This window comes from Condylura cristata, unplaced genomic scaffold (genome assembly GCF_000260355.1).
Source record: "Condylura cristata isolate star-nosed mole 26May11 unplaced genomic scaffold, ConCri1.0 scaffold00007, whole genome shotgun sequence".
Lineage (NCBI taxonomy): Eukaryota > Metazoa > Chordata > Mammalia > Eulipotyphla > Talpidae > Condylura > Condylura cristata.
In genome coordinates this window covers 15,280,587-15,306,229 of record NW_004567108.1, presented here as the reverse complement: position 1 = coordinate 15,306,229, position 25,643 = coordinate 15,280,587, and the positions used below count along the sequence as shown (strand labels likewise).

Below are 25,643 nucleotides of genomic sequence, written 5' to 3'. Positions count from 1 at the left end.
TCCCCACTCTGTCTCTGGTGAATCCTCTCACCCTCCACATTTCTGGCCTGTACCCCAGTTCTGTACGAATAAATAAATCTTTTTTTAAAAAAAAAAAAGGAGAGTCTGACTGGTAAAGGAAAGTCACCAGCTGGAAACACTCTGGAGTGGTGTGTCCATGTCTAACCTGGTCCATTTAACTTCACCTGAGAAAGCACAACAGGCTTTCACCAACAGAACACAGAGGATTGGCGAGAACCAAAGACACTCACTTCTGGGATAAAAGGCATCAAACATACAGAAAGTCAGGTTAATTGGCATACCTATATTATCCAGTGCCCATCTCTATATCTAAAAGTCCAGCCATACTGCATCACAGCCCAACCCCGATGACCTCGTTTAAACTGGATGACTTCTGGAAGGATCCCATTTCCATGGTCACATTCCAAGCTACTAGGGGTTACAATGTCAATGGCTTTTTCTGGGTGGGGCACAATTCAACCCACAGTGCTGAGTTCATCTTCCCAGGATTCATTCCCTTGTCCCTAGAGGTCATCTTGGCTTTGGCCAGCGAGAGGAAATGTTTTCCTACCTCCTTTGTAGGTAGGGACATGTGAGGGGATGTCACCAGCTGGAAACAGATATAAATCTTTGCTCAGATATGTTATATTCCAGTCCGTTCCATGGCAAGGTAATGATTGTGCACCTGTAGGGTCACATCCTCAAAGGAAAATGCTTGTGCTTCACTCTCTTCCTTTCTGATTAAGACCTGGATTCAGAATATGCAACAAAAGCATCACCCTAGATGCACCCTGGGGCATCGCCCTAAACCAGAACTTCTCAAAAGAATTATAATGCAAGGCTGATCACTATAAAGTTACTAGTGACTGCATTTTAAAAATTACAAGAAAATGGGCCCTCCCTGGTGGTGCAGTAGAAGCTAAAGCCACTTCAGCATGAGTTTGATCCCCGCCCTGGAGGTGACCCACATGTTTCTGCAGACCTCTTCTGACCCTCCCGCTGCTACCCTCAGCAGTGTACTTTATCAGTCGGCCTATTCTGCTCCCCACTCTGTCTCTGGTGAATCCTCTCACCGCCCCAGTGCTCTGGTCTGTACCCCAGTTTCTGTATGCATAAATAAAGAAATCTTTAAAAAAAAATCACAAGAAAATGAACATTCATGTGCATTTAATCCAGTCTGTCCTACACAGCAGCACTTCCCTGAGTAATTACAAAAAAGATCTTGAAGATGTCTTCCATTTTAGTCATACCAAGTCTCTGAAGCCCGCTGTGTATTTACACTTACAGCACTTCTCCACTTGAACTAGCCACATTTTACCTGCTCAAAAGCCACACGTGATGATTCTCTGTATTCAGACAGAGCGGCCTGAAAGGTGGCCGGAGGGCAACATAGCAGGGCCTGGGAACCCAAACAAATCTGGGGGACAGAACTCCTTGCTCGTCCTATAGCAATTGAAACTTTGCCTTGAGAACAGAACGATTTCTATCTCATTCACGCAACTGGATTGCAGGGAATGTGGTAACAGCTTATCCTGTATTACAATAAACATCCACTGGGAACTCACAGATGAATCCTGTAGCTTCATGAAACAACCCTTCAAAAAACGGTCAGCTTCATGAGTCACAGGCAGTGGCGGTGGGGGGACCTCCGAAAATGGAGCCCAGGTTTGAACACTGTCACAGAAACATGCCAGCATTGGGAAAGGCACCCCAGAAGAAACATGTCAAGGACGGGCAGTTTCTCAAACTTCCTCTTCTTAGATGCCCACATTCTAAGCCTCTACACTTCCCAGCCAACTAGTCTGTTGGAGAGCCCGAAGGAAGAGGAGGTGGCGATCATTGGATCGTTTGGCCTCCTGAGAAAATAAAAGATGAAATCTTTTCAGGGACTGCATCCCAAAAACTGAAGATACTTTCTATTAATGCAATAAAATTGTTCTCACAGTTGGATAACCAAGTTGATCAGAACACACTGGCTTTCCTATTAAAAGGAGGCAGGGACCCAAACACAAGGGAAGTCCAGGCCAAGTCGCCAATGTCATCTTTAGAGGCACTACAGGCCTTCTGCTGATGCTGATACCTACCGCCACATCAAAGAACCAGCTCTGGCCGCACAGATCTCGACACAAACTCAACTGAAATCTCCACAGGGTGAATGCAGAAACAACTCCCATTTTTCCCCCAAGGAGAAGTCACATACAAAAATTTGTGATACAAAAGTCATCTAGGTTCGTAGTAGTTTGAAATGACTAGGTAATCAATAAAGAATAAAGATAACCTCGACGATGCACTGCTTTTGTCAACTACAAGATTTCCCCAAGTTTAGGGGCCCAAGTTTGAGTTTCCTATTGGTCTCCAGCTGCCGCTGGAACATCATCAGGTTTAACCAAGAGTCCCTGGCATTATGGGTCAGGGTAAATAGAACACAGGACTCCACTTAGAGATGCTTCAGTGACCCCAGGGAAGAGCAGAAAGAGCATCTATCTGTTCCCTTGGTTTAGAAGAGAAGTCTTAAGTGCACCTGCCTCTCACACTCAGCCTTTTCCCAGGCCCTCCCCCACCATGGGAATGACACAGGTATCGGTGGGCTTTGCCACAGAGGAAAGTGCCTGTGATGAAGTACAGCCACTGTCTGCACACTTGGGGCATTAAGACAAGTAATTTCATGTAGTTCGAAGCACTGGCATCTAGGGATGTGAAGGCCTGTGTCAGCAAAAGAGCCATCACAGACGACGCAGGCCTGTTGTGGATCCATTGGGGGATTCTGGTCAAGTTACTTATCTTCCCTTGAATGTCTTCCTCTGTCAAACTGTAACAACAGCATTTTAGATGGTGAGCTTTAAATGGTCAGAGAAAGCGGAGGGCTTGGGACAGGCCTGTCACATTGTAAGCAATCCATGAGCACCCTCCCTTACTAGTGTGGTGTAGATCACCAATCAATACGGTTCACGCTTGCGCTCAATGTTATATTTTAAGCAATCTATGCCACAAAATGCTGAGGTACTCCAGCCTAACTGTCCTAGACCCTGAAATAGTCCAGAAGATAAAAGAATGTGTGATGCTTTGGTCTCTGCAAGGTCATCTCTGATGTATTTTAAAATTGTCTATGAAAAAAAAAAAAGAGGCTTATTAGCTTCACAATAGATTTGGCCAAGGCCAAAGTCAAGTCAGCACAGAGATTTGAATTTTAAATACTCCCACATTTTTTGTATGTGTGGTGGGAGACAGAGGCCTTGGGCATCTATAAAAACTTCTTTACAAGTGACTAAACTCCTTGGAAAAAGACCTTGGCCGAAATGGACAATTATCAACCTTCATCAGAGACCTTCTCTCAACAGGCAACAAATTCGAACTCCTGTCGGGGCAGGATGTGACTGGCTCCTCGATATTCACGGGTATCTGCATGGCTTTGGCTAAAAGTTACATTGCTGGTAGCTACTGCAAAAAGAAATACCACCCATTCCGTTTCTCATGGAATCAACCATTTTGAACTGTTTGATTTTTTTTTTTCCAATGGAATCTCCAATGCCTCCCTATTACAATGGAAAACATAGTTGGGAACAAATCTTTCATAAAATTAGATACACACCCGCAAAGTAAACTCTGAAGACCTCAATCATGTTGAGAGGCTTTTCTCAAGATTTGTTACAAAGATCTTTCAATCCCACTTCCCATCCCTCAACCTCCACCCATTTCACTCAAGGCACTAAAAATTGGCATTAACAAAGAAATTCCAGAAGCCTGAGCATTTTATTAGCAAAGGGAAATCCCAACCTTCTTGGCCTCATTTCTCATGATGACAGCTCATTTTTCCATGTGGAACCACGTACTTGTTGCTGCAAATATTTAAAGAGGTAAAGGAGGCACTTTCAAAAGAGAGTCGTAAAAGATATAAATAATGATGATTTAGAACTGTGCTCATTTTATAAGCATAAAAGTCAAGTGTATCCATTTTTAAAACTAGAATGAAAAATTTATAGTGTTCTTATGAAGCCTCAGAGCCAGGCCACAGGCATTCTCCTGGGTTCTGGAAGCAATGTGGTTACGCATGTTAAGGGTAATTTTGGAAAATGAGACACTTACGTGCTCCACAGCTGACCCACTGTGTTACCCATTGCTCCTTTCCAACCAACCTGACAAATCCTACCCAAATGCCAGGCCTGGAAGAAGCCCACCTCTCTAAACCTCCCCCAATTTCTACCATGAATCACCCCTCTGAAAATCTATAGCATTTATCACAAAGACCCCACAGTTGAACAACTGGTTTTACCATATCGAAGCTTCCTTTGACACATAAACCCAATTCTATTTGTATTCTGCCTCCTTTATTTCTTTCATGCACTCTTTCTTCTCCCATCCCGGCTTATGAACATAAACACAAGAACCATTATTTCACATTTCTCCTGTGTCCTCTCTAGTGTCAAACTCAAGTTAAGGACACTGAAAATAATGGTACAGTTAGAACCTAAAAATGTCATCCCCTGTAGAACAAGTGCTACAGAACTCTCTTTGGCCTTTGTGGGTTACCTGCAGGGTTCCAATACGGAACCATGGCCATGGAATTAGGCGCATTTCCCATTACACTCATATAAATCGTCTTGACTTGGCAGTAATAAGTGTTCCAAAAAGAAGACTTGGTTTAAATCCCCCACCCCGATGGTCCTAGAGGCGCACCAGACCATCTATGGGCGACTCCTTTGGGCCGCTCTTGTCTTTTTCACTCCAGGGATTTGCTCTCAACAGCCACAATCAGCTCAGGCAGCAGACCTCCCAGACACAGGCTGGCTGAAAGGCAGGCACACCGCTGGGTCAGCTGCCTTCTCTTTATGAAAGCACGAACATGATCTGCTGTCTCTCTTCTGCCTACCCCCCAGAAACACAAAGAACCCTTTCTTCTCCTTTCTCCTTTCAACCCCACACAAAGACAAGCAAGAAAATTTGCTGGTGGGTGGTTTGGGACACTTCTCTGAGAGAAAGAGAGGGAGACCACTCACTCCAGGTAAAGATTAGAGTGTGGCTCCCTGAACTGAATAGAAACAGATTAAAACTTGTTTTTCTTGTAACAAGCAATACAAGTATGTGCACACACATCCACAAAAGCTCAAACTGAAAGGCAGGCGGTCGGCAAGCCTCCCCTACACCTGCTCAGAGGCAGCTGTCACCAGAGCATCCCGTCCTCCAGCCCGCCCCGACTTTTCCAATCCCACTCTCTACCCTGGGCACCTGAATAAGAGACAGACTATTTGCCAAGCATCTCCTGAGCCCCAGGCCCTATGAGGTATGCTCTCTGGCCACTGGCACCTTAAGCTGTCACAAACCTGATGGAGTTCTTATTATTTTCTCCACCTTTGGATGAAAAACCCCAGGTTCAGGACAGGGAAGGGAATGGCCTCCGGCCACACATCTAGACCCCCCAATTCACACCCCCTAGCTACTGCCTACAATGTTATGCTCCATAAAGTCAAATCTCCCCTCGCCCCCAACTCCCGTTTCAAGATAGCTGGGTGCTAGATTCAAGCTACTTTCTATGAGCTAGAGTCCTGAGAGCCCAGGTAAGCTCCTGTACCTTCCTAGGCCTCGGTTTCCTCGTCTGTAAAATGGGCCTAACAATCATACCTACCAAGTTAGGTCAGCGGCAAGAGCAAACCAAGCTCACGTGCAGTGCCTGGCAGAGCACCTAACAGAGAGTAAATCCTCGCTGAAGGCCAGAGGGTGCTGCCACACGGCTGGTTAACAAACTGGGTTGGAAGCGGTTTTCTTATTTGTTTTTTTGTTTGTTTTGTTTTGTTTATTTCCCCCATATATCTATGCAGAGGTGTGGTGCTGGGAAGCAATTTGGGACCAGTCTGATATTATTTGGCCCCCTTATTCCAATTTCCTTTGCTCCCCTCCCCGGCTTGCTCCTCTAACACTTCTCTACACTAACTGCCAAAATCTCAGTCTTTCTGTTGCCAAATCCCAAACGCTTTTCATAGTGTTATTACTGCATTTTTTCTTCATGAAAATATTTCAGGTTTTATTTAAAACCTGAACTAGGTTCCAGCAACACCTTCCCGACTACCTCCACTTTTTATTTTTAAGCCCACTCCCAGCTACCCTGTTCACATATTAGGAAGCTTTAGACTGATTAAACTTCGCTAAAATAGGCCCTCCCTGGTGGCACTGCAGGTTAAAGCACAGCACTAAGAAGCTAAAGCCACTTCAGCGTGAGTTTGATCCCCCGCCCTGGAGGAAACCCACATGGCACAGACCTCTCCTGACCCGCCCGCTGCTCCCCTCAGCAGTGTACTTCGTCGATCTGCCTGTTCTGCTCCCCACTCTGTCTCTGGTGAAGCCTCTCGCTGCCCCTGAGCCTCTGGCCTGTACCCCAGCTCTGTATACATAAATAAATAAATCTTTAAAAAAATTTTTTTTTGCTAAAATAATGTCAACTTGTATGAATGGAAGCGACCCAAATTCCTTGGAATGGAAAACACGTTTGCTTGTCAGACAATTTACAGACCCGTTTCCATGCCACTTGGCTGGATGGCCACTTCACCACCTTTTCCTTCTTAAGTGAAAGCACAGTCAGACATATAGACTGTGGTGTACTCCAGAAGCCAGGGAGGCTGCAGAACTTTCTCAGGCGAGTGGCAGGAGCAAGAGGCAACGTAAGTACAAAGACCCAGGCCCTCACCTGGATACAGGCCAGTGAATGAGTCTGGTGAAGTCAAGGCACATTCTCCGGGTATGCTAACTTACCTAACATGGGAGGGGGTGACATGTGTCAACCTTGAGGAGTTAGTGCTAAGTGAAATCAGTCAGGTTTCACTTATGTGAATGAGAAAGAAACAAAATAAACAAAAACACCTGGATTATAAGAACAAAATGGTAGTCACCAGAGAGAAAAAGGGAAGGGGGATGGTAGGTGGAAACTACACTTTCGGTGGGATCACTGTGTAGTCCCTAAGTTATATGGGGTGGGAAGAGCACACGGGACTATGGTGAAGTCCATGGGGATTAGAACCGAGATGAAAAAATGGACAAAATGAAGAATGATGTGAAATATATGTGTATACACATACATAAAAAAATTTTTACAGGTGACCTAGTTATAATGGTTTTCCCTGAAACAGATCAAGCTTTAAACCAATGTGACTTTAATTAAAAAAAAAAAAAAAGTTTTTTAAGAATGAGCAGGTGAGAACAACATTGTCTTAAAAGCCCTTCCATTTCTGGGCCTTCCCAGAACAGGTTAGGATGCAGCACTGCAAGCTGGCCACAGCCGCTTCAGTGCAAGTTCGATCCCCGCCTGCCCCGGAGGTGACCACATGGCGTGGCAGACCTCTCCTGACCCACCCGCTGCTCCCCTCAGCAGTGTACTTTGTTGATCTGCCTGTTCTGCTCCCCACTCTGTCGCTGGTGAATCCTCTTACCACCCCTGCACCTCTGGCTTGTACCCCAGTTCTGTATGAGTAAAATAAATAAATTTTTGAAAAAAAAATCCTTCCACTTCTAACTTTAAGTAAGACAACACATCATAGTTCCACCAACATCTTGTCCCGTCTGGGTCTCAGCCGGGAAGTAATGAATCCACATGTCACCATGCTGTGACGGGCCACAGTGCGGGCCCAAAAGAGGAGTGTATGTGCCATGGTAGTCTTGAAGGATGCAGCCCCCATCCAGGGCTCAAGTGCACTGGGCGTTAAGATGCAATCCCTGCAAAGCAGTAAATCCAGCTCACCTCTACTTACTCAATGTTCAGTGACATGATGGACTCATCATGAGGGTGTCGTACCTAGACCGCACTCCAAAAACTCATCCATGAATTTCTCCCACGGAACAATACTGCTAGAAGCATCTGGAGCATAGCTAGTCTGAGAATGGAATCCCTGCAGTTTTTAAGAGGGGGCCTTTGTTAAAACATCACTATGCATAATCCCACTGCTGTTATCTTTTCTCTGGGAGACCTTGTTTTATAATTCTGACATCATAACTGCTTCCTCCAATCCAAAGTCTTTTACGATGAGAGTAAGAACCTCAGGAATTCAGAGGGAGTAAAGGTACCTGCAGCAAGAGATACTGTTGTTTACCACAAAGGCCTTCACAAAGTTTGAAAACAATTTCCCAAAAGCCAAAAACAAACCATGCAAATACCTCCTTCCTGAGCCATTCCCATGGGACAAACTTCTTGGAAGCATGAAATTCTAAATCAGGTGTGGGGGATTTTAGAAATGACGGTTTTTCTTTAACTCTTTAGTGTTTAATCAAGCTAGTCCTTTTTCTACAAGGCTCAGACCCCAGAAATTTTAAAATGCCACCGGTGACACAAAGAGCAACGAATTCCCAGAGCCCGTCACTCGCAAAAGCCACGCCGGGCAGGGGCCTAGACCTGAGCCCAGAGCTGAAGTCTGTCGCTGATTAACCTAGAGGCTCATCAACGCTGGAGGCAGGAGCAGCAGCTTCTGCAGCTCCAGTGAGCACGCAGGGGCTGAGTCACCGAGTACTCACATCGCTCTTCCTGAACTTCGCTTTCAAGCTCTTCATGGTTAGTCCATCCAGCCAAAAACTCTAGAGGAGATTTTTCAATACCTAGGCAGAGAAAAGAAACAAAGTTAAGCATCTTCCTTCCCTGATTGAATGGTCATTTTGGCCCACAAGTAGGTGACTGGTGTTGGGCTGGTTAAGAGCTGCTTGGGTCCTCCCTGGTGGCACAGTGGGTTGAAGCACAGTACTAGGAAGCTGAACGCAGCCACTTCAGCACCCGTTCGACCCCCAGCCAGGAGGGTGACCCACATGGCGCAGCAGACCTCTCCTGCCTCTCCCGCTGCTCCCCTCAGCAGTGTACTTCATCCATCTGCCGGTTCTGCTCCCCACTCTGTCACTGGTGAATCCTCTCACCAACCCTGCACCTCTGGACCTGTACCCCAGTTCTGTATTTATAAATAAAAACAATAAAATCTTAAAAAAAAAAAAAGCATGCTTAACTAGAACTTTTTACATGTACCCTAGAACTCTACATTATCAAAGTTAACCAAAACTTTACATGTCCCCAAACATTAGAAGTAGAACAAGTCTCACTGCTTAAATGTCACAAAATACAGTATTGGTACATTGAACTAATTTGTCCACACATCTTTCCATTACAGTCCTACCTGCCTCCTTCGAAAGGCCATAATAGCAAATAAGGAAAACAGCTCATATTCCAGATGCCATTCATTCCCTATTTATTTTTCTCAGTGTGTTTCCCTCCTAAATGCACAGGGCAGTGAGTATTAAAAAAAAAAAAATGCCAGAAACAACAAAGCCTCCCTCATCAAATAGCTCATTCCTCAGGAGATGTGGCAGACCTCTCCTGACCCGCCCGCAGCTCCCCTCAGCAGTGTACTTCCATGATCTGCCTGTTCTGCTCCCCACTCTGTCTCTAGTGAATACTCTCACCCCCTGCACCTCTGGCCTGTACCCAGTTTTTGTGTGCATAATTTTTTTGTTTTTTTTTTAAAGGAGGTCACTCTAACCAGGAGCCTCTCCCAGTCTTTAGGGGACCCAGAAATTTCCTGTAAAAGCAGGAAGTATCAATAAGAAATCACTTTATTTAGGAGAGCTCTATCTCCTGGACAGTGGTGTTAATTATTGTTTAGGATGTGCTTTTGTCCAGGGAAGAAATTCTTGACTTTCACTGGACTCTGCACGGGGTGGCTAGGCTACCCCTCTGAAGTTCACATTATTGTTCAGTCCAAGCCCTTTTCCAGAGATGGACACTTGTTGAAGTTAGAAAATACCTGTGTTTATGATAGAATTCAGATGCAAACCCCAAATTCTGACTTAGAATTTTTTTTCTACCACGTTTGGTTTTAAAGCTAAAGCCAAAAGGTGGAATCCTGTGCTCAAAATACAGATCCCACTTTAACTGTTCATCCTTAAACCTAGAAAAAGTACAAAGCGTGGAATCTTTCCACTGAGGTCAAAAGAGCAAGAACACGTTTGTTCAAGTTTCCATCACTTAGCAAGCGCCTGAGAAATGTGACTTCACGCTTCCCAGGACAGAGTGAGAATGGGTGAATGTGAAGGATATCAGTCCACTTGAGAACTAAGGAATAGTGGTCAAATGCTCACGACAGCTGACCTTCAAGGTCACATGGACTAAACAGATTGGACGAGCAAAGGAGGGAATCAATACAAAGGAGACTTTGTTATTTCTAGGATTATCTTAACTAAGGGAGGGAGTCTGGATGGCCAGACCTGTCCCCCTCCTTTGTCACTCCTTCCAGATGCTGCCCAGAGGTTGATTCTCTGGCTCCTGATGTGTTCGCTTTCATTATTGCTGCTGCCACTAAGCAGGGCCCCGTGGATGAGTAGGATGAAAACTCATCACCAGAAAGCACTTCAGTCTCTCTGTGGCCCCTTCCAGCATCCTCAGTCTCAGCAACAGTGACAGAAAGTGTGTGGCCCGGAAACCGCACCCCTTATAACTACACCTTGCTCCCTCTCTGTCCCCCACCCCCCAAAGGATGAACTGAGAAGGGAAGTAAACACTGTTATAAAATGCACAATAATGTAAACAGATATATAAAAATTTTAAAAATTAAAAAAAAAAAAAAAACTACACCTTGCTGAACACCAAGGATGTAACCACAGAGAAAGCAGAATGGGACAGGTCGGGCTAAGGGCAGACTCTGGGACAGAGTTGACCCCTCATGCATCTGCATCACAAGGACCTGGGGACAATCTGCTGAATGTAAAACCCTAGTCCACATCTGGAATACTGAGGCGCAGGGGCCAGGGCCCAGGAGTCTTCTGGGCTGAATGTTTTGCACACTCAAGTTGAGAACCTAGCATTAATGTAGGCAGAACAAGGAATGTGTTTGTCAAAGCTAAGTTGGCTTGTAAACCTTTTTCATGTCAAAACAAACCACAGTTTGATGAAGCCTCGCTGACATAATCATGATAATCAGATATTCCCAGGCCGCCATTCCTCATAAACCTACATCCGCCAACTGCAGCTAGAAAATGGAAATCAACCTTTGACTTCAGATCCCTCTGCCCTCTGGGCAAAGTACTAATAACCAAGAAGAGGCCAAACCCATGCCACAGGAAGGCAGAGAAGGCTAGGAGGCTCCATCAGCCCCAGCCCACCAAGGGAGAACCCCAAAGCACTCCTTCAGTCACAGAACACCATGTCTTAGACAAGTGGGTAAGACTTTTGTTTGAGGTCATGGGGTTTTTCACTGATGACCTACCAGGTATTTGCCCTTGTTTTTGCTTTGGCCTGACAGGAAGAAATATGGAAACTCTTATTTGAAGAGGATTAAATAAATACTGCAAGTAATTCCAAAAGTTCCAAAGGAAGGTATTAGCTCTGAAATGAGTGTCTGCCTGTAGTAACAGCTCTGAGGTGTGTGAGAGCTGGGTGGTCTATAGGTTCAACTCCAGAGAGACGGAAAACAGGTCAAGGGTCAAGAAGTTCTGGGAACCTACAGCATAGTAACTCCAGAATAAGCAGTATAGTCAGGGTTATTCACGTTATTAAGAGACCACTGTTCTGGCATTCGTGGAAGGACTTTAACACCAGAGGCTCACCTCTGAAATGTGGGTGGGCTCTTTACCCCAACATCTCTTTCGCCAAAGCACCCATATGTCAATCAGGGGCTGACCTTTGTTGAGTCTGCTGGAATCCTCCAGCCCCAGTTCCCAAGTCCAAATTTCCCAAGTCCCAACTGACTTACAGGCACTCTCGAGTAGTGTTGTCTACCTGTTGGAGGGGAACTCCACTAAAAGCTGTCCTTGGAAAAGTCACCCAATCAAGGTTCTTAATTTACCACAGTTGTAGTGAAGTTCAATGAACTGCGCAGCACCAATTTTGGACAGTACAAAGAGGATGAAAGTTTACAAAACTGACTTATGTTCTCCCATTTCAAGCACAAGAAAGAAAATTCACCCAATGAGCAGCAATGTTAGCTGGACCACTCCCTGGCCAATCCAACACTGAAAGATGACTTCTCTCAGTCAGGTCATTTGACCAGGAAGGGTGGACAGGGATACAGAGCCTTCCTTTCCACTCATCGAAAAGTCTGGAGCAGGGTTTATTTACTAATCTGTGCTTCCCTTTAAAAATAATGCAATTCTCAATCACAGATTAACATGAGATTCCTTTAGCTGACGTAAGTCTAGCTTGAAACAAAAAACAGTTACGGTATCCCCTTTGGAGTCTTGAAAATGTCCTACACGTATTATCAAGATAGTTGCGCAACCTATGAACATTCCAAAAAGTATAAATTTCAAGTGGGTAAACTGCACAGAGGTTGAGTTATATCTCATCAAAGCCGTTAAAAAAAAAAAGCTTAATAATTGCCATTAATATCTCCAGCCCATATATATATAGAGAAAAAAGTACCTTTCTCCTTCGCTACCCTAATCCTACCCATGGACCCACAGACACCTACACGTGACCCACAGGTACTTCCTCAGGCAATGGTGCCAATGTGGGTCCTCTTGGAGCCTCAGATATTCTGATTCTCTAATCAAAAGTGTGGCTAGAAATCTGTTATTTTTTTCCCACTCCATGACTTTAATGTTCACCTAGATTGGGGAACCCCTATTCTAGACTCGGGAACTATATATACATGACACATGTTACAGCATAACTTTAACTGACGGTTACATTAAAAATAACCTGGAGGGCCATGTTTATTGCTGCTTTATTTACAATTGGAAAAACATGGAAGCAGCTCAAATGCCCAAAAGTGGATGACTGGATAAAAAAGATGTGGTTCATATATACAATGGAATAATACTCAGCAACCAAAAAAGAGAAACACATGTCTTTCACAGCAACTTGGATGGAGCTGGAAAAGATCATGCTTAGTGAGATAAGCCAGAAAGAGAAAGAAAAATACCGGATGGTTTCACTCATAGCAGGAGTATAATGGACCAGGCGAGAAAATAACAACAATAATGAACAACCATATACCAGAGACATTTTGTGGGGGTGGAGTGGGGAATGGGATCAAAAACGGGGGGGTGGAGGGAAATGCATGGGATTATGGTGATGGCACACGGGTGACTTGGTGATGGGAAACCCGCGGGGATTACAATTGAGATGGAAAAAAAAATGTACAAAATGATGTAAAAATAAACTTTTGTAATAAAAAAAAATTAATTAAAAAAAAAATAATAACCTGGAGGGCCCTCCCTGGTGGGAGGGTTAGCACTATGAAGCTATCAAAAGCCATTGCAGCAGGAGTTCGATCTCAGGCCAGGGAGCTGACTCACATGGTGCAGCAGACCTCTCCTGACCCACCCGCTGCTCCCCTCAGCAGTGTATTTCAGTGCATCTGCCTGTTCTGCTCCCCACTCTGTCTCTGGTAAATCTTCTACCCCCTACATCTCTGGCCTGTATCCCAGTTCTTGTATGCATAAATAAATAAATCTTTTAAAAAAAAGTCTAGCGACACTGTCTACATGGATATGAACGATGAGTATTTTCAAGCATTGACTGTTTAAATCTTTCAAAATATTGGGGGTGGGAGTGTACAAGGGGAGCCCTCTGCACTCTAATTTCCAGGAAAGCAACTAGCTGTTTCTCTCATGCTAATGAGATATCTTCTCTCATGCTAATGATTCCTTCTGTCAAGGAGTATGGGGATACTTCTACAGAATCCTCCACAATCCTAGAGGACTGTGTGCCTGAGAAAGCCTTCAGGATGTTTTTTCTTCCAAGTTGCAAAGAATGTCAGACTTAAAATCCGAAGCACTGAAGAAAGAATTGAATGAGTGAGACTAAAACGAAATTCTGCTCTCCTCGCCAGCATCCACCTCTCTTCCCTGAAGTCCTTGACGGTTTACTCACACAACAATCTCTCTGCATCAAAGACTGGATTTTAACCAAAACTAAATAATTCTCTCAATCTGGCAAAACACACACATTCTGTTGAAGGCCTTTCCGGACACCAGGCTTCCCAATAAACAAGTCCCTGACAGCACGGTACTATGTGCTACCTAAGGTCACTCATGGGCAGAAGCTGCTTCACATCTTCCTCCCTCAGATCAGATCAGGCCATGCTCATGACCGTGCCTCATTCTGGGATCGAGGCCATGAGTAGGAAGCAGAGGCCGGAGAGAACTGCTGCTCCTCACCAACTTATTTTCTCTATAGCTTTGTTCTTCCGTCAGTAAGACAGAACATTAAGCGCACAAGACATTGAGGTTATGAGCACCCTAGGCAGGCAATAGGAAGACTTCCAGCAAAACTTCTAGCAATTATTCTGCCAAATAGTGCAGAATTCAAAAGGTGGCAGTCACAGACAAGTCTTTCTAATAGAGGGGGGCTGAGGGAGGACGCCAAACTGGCCTCAGAGGAAATTCAGCATTTAAGCCAAGCGGAAGAGAGGACATCTTGGCACTTCTCTCCCATTGGATGGGGGAAGCCCATCTGGGATTTTCCAGACAAGGAACAACCTTTTGGAAGGGTTTCTCATGGGAGAAGGCCTCGTAGAGTAAGATTTTCATTCTGCTTGGACTGGGGCACGGTTACTGGCAAACAATAAATGTTTGATGACTAAACACAGCCCAAAGATGGGGTCGCATCTGGATGGCCTTTAGACTCCCTGTTGGATCTCAGCAAGGCTCTCTTCTGCCCCAATGCACTGAGGAGGGTGAACTGCACCGCAAGATGCATGAAGGAAATGGAAGCCAATGACTTGGTTGTACCAAGTGGATATGAAAGCACTAAAAAGTTGTCTATAGAAACTGATCAGACTTGTGAAAATTTCCCAGATTGTCCCTCTCTTCCTCTGCTGCTAGGCCTCTCAACACTAGTCCTCATGCGGAATCTCCGACCACATCTAAGCTTCAGCAATAGCTGGCTGCTCTGAGTAATGGGATGCTAGTCAAAACAGAGCAAGGGTCCCCAAACAGAACCCCAGGGCAAGTTCCTAGGACTTTTATCAGACTGATATGGACAGGGCAGTGGATAGCCCATTTTCCCCAATCAGCATGTTTTATGTGAGCGTCTATCATGCCTAGCCAAGGAATTTCTCAACAAGAAAAAACCTGAGGGTTTACCTCTAACCTCTCTGCAAGGCTCTCACCATTGACAACACTCGGTAAAAGTTCACTCCAGCAGAATGTACAGATAATGCAGGAGCACTAAGAGTTAAGTAGGAAACCTAAAGATGGCACAGACATTTCACTCCAAAGTAAATGGTCAGATAAAAGGCAACTTTTCAGTGGACTTAGCACCAAACTGGCAAGACGAGTCTGGAAGCCCTCATACACACCCTTGCTTCTAGAAGGCTCAGAATGGGCAGAGACTGGGGGCGGGCTGCCCTCCCTGGCAAAGGTTTAAGCAATGACCCTCACCATGTAGCTCAAGTGAGGAGAAACTAGTGGTACTGCTGGACAGACTGGTGGGGGTCTACTTGCCTGGAAAATCTCAAATGTAGAGACTAGAAGAACAGGCATGGAGGCTGCTGCTGTGTCCTGATGAGGTGGAATGAAGGCGAGCAGCACAGACTTACATTTCCTGTGATGCAGATGCCGACAACTGACAACAGAGGGTAGTCAGTAGCCTCAGAGCCCACCTCACAGAGCAGACTAGAGGCCAGAGTGGGCTGGTTCTCAGGTCAGATGCAACACACCAGGTGTGAGAATCTCAGCCTGAAGCCGTGGAACTCATGGGAATCCACCCACTCATTCTGATGGCCAGAGAGAGGCACTAGAGTGGTACGGGATCTGCAAAGGCCCCCTGTATTTGCTCGCCAGAGTTCAAGATCAGGGTGACAGCTGGGTCGGTTTTATTCTTAGGCCTCTCTGGTTGGCTGTAATATCTATGTTCTCCCTTCGAGTTCACGTGACGTTCCACTGTGTATCTGCATCCTAATCTCTTCTTATAAGGACACAGTCCCCTTGGATGGGGACCTACCCATATGACCTTGAGTTACCTTATTTACCTCTTTAAAGGCCTAATCTCCAAATACAGCCACATTGTAATAAGGTCCTGGGGATTAGGATTTCAACATAATAATTTTAGAGGACCCAAGGCAGCCCATGACCCACCCCCCTCCCCCCAGGAATGCACCACTGCTCCCACTGCTTTCAACCATGATGGTTGAAAGAAGGTGGTGAGAAAAGACAGGAAAGAAATTTTCTCATCTGGACAGGTATGAACGTATACCTCTGAATCATGTATGGCGTTGAAAGCCAATCTTATTACCAATTTAAAAAAATTGAAGACTAGTGCAAATTTTAAAAAGGTAACTAAATTTAGATGTACTATTATTAAAACAAGACACTCTAAATTCTAAATTGCGGGTGAAGTAACTGAAGTTGCAGTTGCAGGGTTATACTAACATCACTGAATACATTTTTAAGAGAGCAGGACATACCAGAAAGCAGATACAAATGAAAAAGGAAGGGAGTAAACCAGCAAGCAAGCATTATGGTCTGGAGGCTTCCAAACATGGTCTCCTTCATGAGCAAACTGGGGTGCAGCTTTGTGAAAAGCATACCCTGACAAAAGAAGGGAAAAGTTCAAAGGGGAGAGAGACAAAAGCAAGAGTTTCATCTGGCAACGAGTCCTTTCTAAAACACCCTAGGTCCTCACATTTTCTCAAAGAAAATAAATGACTACATTCTTTTTAGACTGTAAATGTCATTCAGATATTGTATCATAATAAGCACGTAGTAAAACTCTCCTGAGAACATTAATCTCCCTCCCTATATTCACAACTTGCCTTGATCCAGGGGTTGACATTTCTCTTGAGAAACAAATACATCATCATTCTTTACAAATAAAACCTGCCTCGACTGGGACAGACCTTGGTCCACGCATCGGTCGAGCCAGCAGCGCTGATGCAGAATTGGCCCGGGTTCTGGCAACATCACTATGTGATTTTCACATCTGCTACTCGCATGCTGCAGCGAGCCTACCAACGAAAAGCCCCACGGTTACCTCATGCCCCAAATCCATCCAATTTAGAAAGCAAAGGCTTAATCAAAACAAGCTACCTCTGGAATACAAAAATCAGCCTAACACTAAGAAACCCCATGCGATTATCCCTTGTATGGAGGTTGTTTTTCCAATAATAACCTTCCTAGTCCGTTTCCAAACGTTTTGGTACTGATGTCAACAGCACTCTCTGGACACACTATGATGTGCATTCTCAAGGCAACGGCCCTACACACCCCAGAATCAACCCCAAGTGGCAAGGTGCATGTGCTATGTGCCTGAGCTTCACCTCTCAACTCTGTTCTGTGGCTTTCATCTTGAAGCCCAAAGAACCAATCAAGTTTACTTTTCCTTTAGCTATAGTTTAGCTATTGTTAAGGGGAAAGGGTGTCCAAAAGGAACTCTGCAGAGTTTTGCAGACTCCACCCCTGACTCCAGTGATTGGAAACTATAACTCCCAGCAGTACCAAGGAGAGAACTGTGAGGACCCCAGGGCGGAGCTAAGCAGGCATTCTGAGACTTTGGGGGATTAACAGGGAGCTGTTTTCGACGGCTGTCTTTCTCTGGGGGGAGACACAACGGCTCTCTCCGGGGTAAAGTCTCTCAGGACCGTGTGTCTGGGGGCTATCAGTTAGCTTGTTAGTAGAGCTAGTAAGACAGTCTAGTTACCTTGTTTGTATCTCTCTCTCTTTCCCTGGGTTGTTCCTTTTCCTTTCCCCTTTTTGTAAATAAACCCATTACCCTTTTGTGGGTTCCTGCAGTACAACTAAATTTTAAGCACATGCGTGAGGACCCACAGACAGGCAGCCCAGTTCACACTGGGTTACCTTGTAACACTGTGTCTAACAACTAGTCATAAAGTAAGATCCAATGAAGTCATTTACAAAGCATTTTTCACTTTTAAAAGCATGGACATTGTTTGGTATCTTTCTTCCATATGTTGGCGCATCATTGGTTTACAGCACTGCATGGGATTTAGGGGAACCAGTTCACACCTCCTCAAATGTGTCACCACCTCAGCCCCAGCACCAAAGCACCCAGAGTCCTTTACCCTGAAGCACTAGGCTCCTCCCCCTGGCCCCCCACTCCTGCTCTCCTCCCCCTCATACAACCTCAATCCTATAATCAATTTCTAGGGTTTGTTTTGAGAACCAATCAAGTTTTAAGACAAGTCCAATCCTCAAACATCACATGTGAAAATTTAAAATGTGGGGAAAGGTCACTGAGGAAAATAGTTTGGCAGATTCTTACAAAGTTAAATATAAAGTTACCATTCAACCCAGGAATTCCACTCCCCGGTAGATATCTTGCCAAGAGAACTGAAAACACATGTCCACACAAAGACTTGTACATGAATGTTTACAACCGTATTCACAATTGCAACAAGTGGAAACTACAGAAAAACTGGTCAAATGAGTAAACAAAAAAACGTTTCTACACAATGGAATACCATGGGCATGGAAAGGGGGCGGAAGGTCACTGCAAACTCAAAGCCCCAACCAACCCAGACACAGAAGAACCATCTGTATGATTCGAAAGATTGCCTTTGTGTGATGTGTCAAGAACACACAAATTTAGCCAGAGACTGAGAGTTAGATTATTGGGGTCCCAGGCCTGGGGTCCCGGGCCGTACAAAATAACAGAGTGGAGACAAACACCACAAGGAGCCCTTTGGGGGCCAAGAAAATATTTCAAAGGTAGACTGTGGTGGTAAACTCAACTCTATAACTTTACTAAAAAATGATTGAATTATTGCATATGGGTGCAGTTTTAAAATGGGTGAATTTTATAGAATGTAATTATCTCAATGAAGCTTTTTTTTTTAAGATTTATTTATTTATGCATACAAGAGCTAGGGTGCAGGTCAGAGTTGTGGGGTGAGAGGATTTACCAGAGACAGAGTGGACAGCAGAACAGGCAGATGGACTGAAATACACTGCTGAGGGGAGCAGCAGGCAACACAGGAGAGGTCTGCTGTGCCATGTGGGTCAGCTCCCTGGCTCGATCGAACTCTGGGCTGCAGTGGCTGTGGACAGCTTCATGGTGCTGAGACTTAACCCCTTGAGCCACCAGGGAGGGCCCTCATTGAAGCTGTTTTAGACAAGATCAAATACAGAAGGGGAAAAGAAGGATATGAGAAGGTGTTAGATTGTAAAAATCATCTATAGAGGGGGTAAAGGGGAGGCTCCAAGTAAGCTATTTAATTCTTGTTTTTACCTCAACAGATTTACCTTTGAAACACTGACTTATCATCAGTTCACCGCCTTGGTTTCAAAATCAGGATAATGTGGCTATCCACATTCTGGAATGTTGGAGACAACATTAGCTATGATCACAATGGTTCTGCATGGCTGATCTCCCAGTTACCTCCCCTAACACAAGCTACGCAACTTCTGTCGCCAGACAAAGGTTCGGATAGAAGGGAAAAACTCTGAAAAAAATCAGAATTTCCATGCTAACTTATGTTACCACCTCCTTTTTTTTGTATAATCATAATATCAAAATATTCTGAGCAACCGTCAGTTTACAACTGGATTGCCTTAGCCTCACAAGGCAAGGCGCTGCCTGGCCCAGGCAAGCAGGCGCTGCCCCAGGGTGGGAAATTCCTCTTGAAGTCAAAAGTAATTTTACAATTGGCTGATTAATAAAAGCAAATGGCTGTTATAGCAAAATCAATATTGTAAAACATGGCAGTACTAGAACATGTTAAAAAATAACCAAGAGTTCTTTTGCTGCCCAGACGAGAACCCAAATCTCATCACTCTACTTAAGCTTTCTATTGTTTAGTGCTTAAATGAGGAACTTCACTATATCTCTTTTAGTGGTTGATTTACAAGAAAACTTCTTGTAAACCTCGACTTTACCCTCTTTTACCTCTAAGATGTGTCAATGAGAATGAAGGTCATTAAATTGTAATTAGGGTTCAAGGAACTATTTTAGCTAATCATCACTGGCGAATATAGCAGAGTTAGTCTTAAATTTTATGAATTTATGTACCTGTCTTAATTTTAATAGATTGATTTTAAGAATAATAAATGTGGCCCTCCCTGGTGGTGCAGTGGGTTAAGGCACAGCACTGAGAATCTAGAGCCACTTCCGCATGAGTTTGATTCCCGCCTGCCCCGGAGGTGACCACATGGTGTGGCAGACCTCTCCTGACCCGCCCGCTGCTCCCCTCAGCAGTGTACTTCGTCGATCTGCCTGTTCTGCTCCCCACACTGTCTCTGGTGAATCCTCTCACCCTCCGCATCTCTGGCCTGTACCCGGTTCTGTATAAATAAATAAATCTGAAAAAATAAAAAAAAAGAATAATAAATGTTATAATCTCAGCTGAAAGTCAATACAACCCCAAACTATTCTTAGAAAAAAGATGATTGTGATCTCTCAGCTCAATTCATATGCTAACGTTACCCCACTGCTTGCTTGTAATATATAAAGTTCAGCTGAGACCAGAGCAGGAAGATTTGCACCCAACTCCAACTCCTGTGTCTTCCTCGTGCCAACTCCCCTTTCCCCCTTTAGGAGTCTCTGCTAGCCTACTCCACTCCCACCTTAAGAACCTGCCTGTTCTACCCTCCCACAGCCTGTGATTGGGGCTGGCCTCCAACACTCCCCCTACCCAGTCAAAAGGATCTTAGATACTTTTCAGAAGGAAGATAAGAGAACAGATTCTATGAAGTCTGGCACCTTAGGATCAGAAGTAAGGAGTAGGCTAAAGAACACAAAATTATTTCTGGGTCCCAACTATCGTGTTGGAACATCATTCAAACATCATCTACGCCCAAAGCATGCTTCCTGTCTCCAGTCCAGAGAGGGGCGCCTGCTCACATGCGGGCAGGAGGTCATTCCGGCCACAGCAGAGCTGTGTGGTCTGCTTGACTCATCAGCGTCCTGTCTTGTGATCACTGCCCTCCTACCTCCCGCTCGAAGCAGGGCATTTCTGACTGCCACTGTCACCACAGAGATGGGAATGTGTCCTCAGCAAGGCTATTTAGAGATGCTCCCTGGGACTTCCAGCAATTGGGGAGAAAAGGAGAGGAAGGAAAGAGAGGCTTCCCTTCCCAGGGAGAAACTAGGAAAATGTACAAGTGGCAGCTGTTTGAGTCCAGTGTAGGAGGCTGATCTGAGAGAGGGAACCCGGGGGGTCCTTGATTCCAGGGATCCCAGGTCCTGCTATGGTCACCCCATTTAGTACTGGGTTTGGGGGTCACATGGGCCAAGAAATTCCCCTACTAGCCTAAATTAATTCACATTGGCTTTCTGTCTCTTGCAACCTAACACATGGATCCCTGGTATCTTTTCAATCATGCTCAGGCCAACATCTCAGACGCCGCCGCAGTAGAAGAGGGAATTAGAACTTCTGCAAGGTCATCACAGCTTGCATTTCTGTCTGTTGAGCCCATTTCTGAATGCAAGAGCTAAATTCAGTCCCAACTCCATGAAAGGGAAATCCATTCTCTCTGGAATATAACAGCAGTACAGTGGGAGGCCCGACAGTGGCCCTCTGTACCCACAGGTCAGGGAAGGCACATTTCTCATTCATTTGATTATTAGCTGCTCCTTGATTTATTCTGCCCCGAGCTGCACTCACACCCCACCTCCAAAACACTCCATTTTTCACCTCTGTCATTCTGGTCACCACAGGAGGTCTGGCCAGAGCCAAGTGTGGGTCTGCTGGGCCATTCCCACTCTGAAAGCACAGACTGCCCTTCGGCTTTCCTAAGAAGCAGCCGACAGTGTGAACCACCACATTACTGGAAATGAACAGCATGAGAGTTTAAAACTCTCACAAAATAACAGGCCACTGTAACAGGTGGACCAGGGGCAAGCCAGGTTCCCCATGGGTGCACCTCACCTGCCCTGCTCACCAGGGGGCTTAGCTCCACAGAGCTGAGAGAGGGACAAGGAAGAAGTGCACAGAAGCTTCTCCAGGACCTGAGGCTATAGGTGAAGGCTCTGGGAACAAGAGAAGCACAGAGGACGGCAGGAAAGTTATCTAGAGGCAGAGGTTGAACACCAAGGCTCAAGGCCCAAGGATACCCATCCCGGCAGTAAATAAATCCCAGAGTAGCGCTGAAGGTGTGATATGAAAACATGCTGTCACTCATCCTGATTTATTCTGATCACAGACACTTGGAAGAGATGCCTAACAGTGATTCAATCATCATGGCATCACTCCCCTAGGCTTTCCCAGCCTGCCCTGGCAATGCAGATGGAAAAGCCTTTCAGATCTTTTTCCATTAGAAGCCCCAGGCTGTTCCATGCCAGGGCCATATGGGGGTGGGGGAAGGGGAACATTTGCTTAGAAAAGACAAACTCCTGCTAACTGAATGTGATAGCCTGGACCTTCATCTTTACATTTCAACCACTTTCTGTGTTTAGGGATAAGGAATGACCAGCATTAATATAAAAGATGGGGCATTGCTTCCATCAGCAGTAAAAGAGATATAGTATGTTTTTCCCATCCCACACATCCATAAACCCACATCCCAGCAGCATGATGTTAAGAGGGTCCACAGAGTAGAAAGATCATGATTTTAAGAGAACTGCAATTTAAGAGGAAAAATAGAAAGCCTACATGGTTTTAGCTACTCATACCTGAGTACCACCTGTGGTCCAAGTACACAAGGAATATAGACGTGTAACCCGTACCTTAACAAGAAAGAAAAAAAGAAATCCATGTAGTGTAAGACCATTGCACAAAAGAGGAAAGATACAGATTTGGAAACCTCAAGTACAACTCTCCAATACACCGTGTGTTACTGATTTGGAACGAAACTATTGGGCCACTGCATCTCTCTAAAGGGATCCTGAAAGTCAAAGGCAAAAATCTAATTAATCAGTTAAATACATAGGGAAGCTTAATCCAAAAAAGGCATTTTACTGAGAGCGTCCTAGGAACACCGGAATTGTAGGACCTTCAAGTAGACATATTACTTAGGCCATTGCTCTCCAATACTGTAGCTTCATGAGATATTAAGCACTTGAAATGTGCTAATAACTGAGATGAAGAGCAAGTAGAAAATACATAATGGATCTCAAAGACATTAGTTTTAAAAAGTTAACTATTGTCGCTAATAAGTTGACTGAGTAAGTTGAGTTGAATACTAAGTAAAATAAAATATGATTTAATTGTTTCTTTATCCTTCTTTGGTAACTGCTAGAAAATTCTACATGTTCTGGGGTAGTATGCAGTTGAGTCTTATATTTAGACTTTTCCTTCAAAGACAGTGATGAGAACATCCACTGAGGAAGAAAAGCAACTTAAAAGGAGGCATAAAATTAAGCAGAAGGTGAGTGTCGTCATGTGTGTGTAATGTTCACGTACTACCATAAAACTCAGATCTAATAAATACTGAAGGTTATTAATTTCAGGGGGCCTCCCTGGTGGCCCAGGGGTTAAATCTCAGCACTATCACCACTACACCCCAAGTTAGATTCCTGGCCAGTTTGCCAACCCATACATGACACAGCAGCCTCTCCTGTCTTGCCTGCTTTCCTCTTAAGTCCTCTCATCCACCCACCACCCATACCTCTGGTCTACACCCCAGCTCTTGTATGCATAAATAAATAATTTTTAAAAGGAGGGCTCCTCCCTGGTGGCGCAGTGGGTTAAAGCACAACACTGAGAAGCTAAAGCCACTTCCGCATGAGTTCAATTCCCGGGAGGGCTCAACAGAGACAGAGTGGGGATCAACCTAACTACACTTCTAAGAGGAGCTGCAGTGAGACAGGAGAGGTCTGCTGCGCCATGTGGGTCACCTCCCTGGCTGGGGATCAAACTCATACTTCAGTGGCAGCTGACAGCTTGATAGTACTGAGAGTTAACCCCTTGTGCCACCAAGGAGGCCCAAAATATATATTATAATTTCAAAGTCACTCTGCCACATACAGAAGAATGAATTATAAACCAACAATTTTTATTTCTCTCAAGATTGTGAACTGCCCTGTTATATATAATTCAGAAAACATTGAGAGCATATTTTTCTCAATCAACAGTCAAGACAATTTTCTGAAAAATTCAATAGGGAGTTTCGCTTTCCAATTGCTTCATTCTATGCACCAGTGTCTTCACTTTAACAACTTCACTGCTCCGTGCCTAGATTATGATTGAAACAAGTTGTCTGGAAGACAAAGGAACTTATTCTAATTTGGAATAAGATTAGTTAATAAAGGAAATACATCTTTAGATCATCCACATGACTTAAAAGTAGAATAAAAGGGGCCCTCCCTGGTGGCGCAGCGGGTTAAAGCACAGCACTGAGAAGGCAATTCTGCATGAGTTCAATTCCCGCCTGCCCCGGAGGAGACCACATGGCGTGGCAGACCTCTCCTGACCTGCCCGCTGCTCCCCTCAGCAGTGTACTTCGTTGATCTGCCTGTTCTGCTCCCCACTGTCTCTGGTGAAGCCTCTTGCCGCCCCTGACCTCTGGCCTGTACCCCATTTCTGTATGCACAAATAAATAAAAAAAATCTTAAAAAAAAAAAGTATTAAAAAAAGTAGAATAAAAGAAAAAAAAGGGAAGGAGGAGAATACTGGGAAAAGGAGTTACAAGTTCAGAGAAGATATATTGGTAGATGTGTTACAACGACATAGACCAGCTGTCTTCATTGCTGTGGATTATATGGCAAGAATAATCATACCAGCCAATATATAGCAGCTCTCTAAAGGTCGATTAATAAGGGGTAACTTTTCCTAATTAGTCAGCCCAGAGGAGATGCCTCTATGTAATCTGCACAAAAATATCCTGTGTCCTGGGCCCAGGAAGTATTTCCAGGGCAGTGGGGGGGGGGGGACTAACAAAACGTGACTATGGCACTTGGAGGAGTCAGAGGAGATGACACCAGAGTTCAGGTGACAGACAAAAAGCATGCCCAGCCCCCGCCTCAGGCCTGGCCCCCAACCCAGGGTCTGTCCCAGGCACCAGGAACTCCTTCAGGCCCAAGGTGCCACAATGGTGGGAGTCAAGGAATGGTTTTAATCCCCACAGGGCAGAGAGGACCTGCAGGGCAGAGATGCAGGAATCACTGTTGGGACTCACGAACTTTCATTGTCCAGGCTCTTGGTGGCTGGCAGAGTCAAGTGGACCTGTGTTTGCAAGGCCTCATCTAAACTGCCGGCCTCCACCGGCCTCCACCTGCCGGTTCAAACTGACCCTAGGGATGGATGTGCCGTCCCTGCAGCAGCCTCCTGCCACGTGGGGTTACTGAGCCCTTGAAATGTCGTTCCTCTGAGCTGAGATGGACTATAAATGTAACATACGCACTGGATTTCAAAGATTTAGTTTGTCTCAACAATTTTATGTTGATTGTCAGTGATGAAATGTCAGTATCTTGTACATACTGGGTTCATTAACATACAGCAGCAAAACTTTTTCAAAGGCAAGTTAATAGAAAGCAACATTAGCAGTGATAAGGGCCATAATAACCATCACTAACCTAAATCTACCAAATTTTATTTTACTTTGTAACATGTGTTTTATCCTACTACCTGATTTAAGGCTCGCAGCCATTTTGAATGTTATTTTGTTAATGATCGTTAAATGTTATTATTATTGTTTGCAATTTCCAGATTAAAAAAACCACAAGTTTGCAATTTCCAGATTAAAAAAATCACAAGTTATGGATGGAGCTGGAAAAGATCATGCTTAGTGAGATAAGCCAGAAAGAGAAAGAAAAATACCGGATGGTTTCACTCATAGCAGGAGTATAATGG

At 44.7% G+C, this 25,643-nt stretch overlaps 1 protein-coding gene across 3 annotated transcripts in view; it reads right to left on the bottom strand.

Annotated features, from left to right (window-relative positions):
- Window positions 1-25,643, bottom strand: part of RAI14 (retinoic acid induced 14) — a 130,992-nt gene that overhangs the window by 95,924 nt on the left and 9,425 nt on the right. For all 3 annotated transcript variants that reach the window (XM_012721906.1, XM_012721908.1, XM_004678085.2), the window contains exon 2: window positions 8,491-8,571. In XM_012721906.1, coding sequence (XP_012577360.1) covers window positions 8,491-8,526 — 36 coding nt within the window. In that variant the 5' untranslated portion in view covers window positions 8,527-8,571. The remainder of the gene's footprint in view (window positions 1-8,490; window positions 8,572-25,643) is intronic.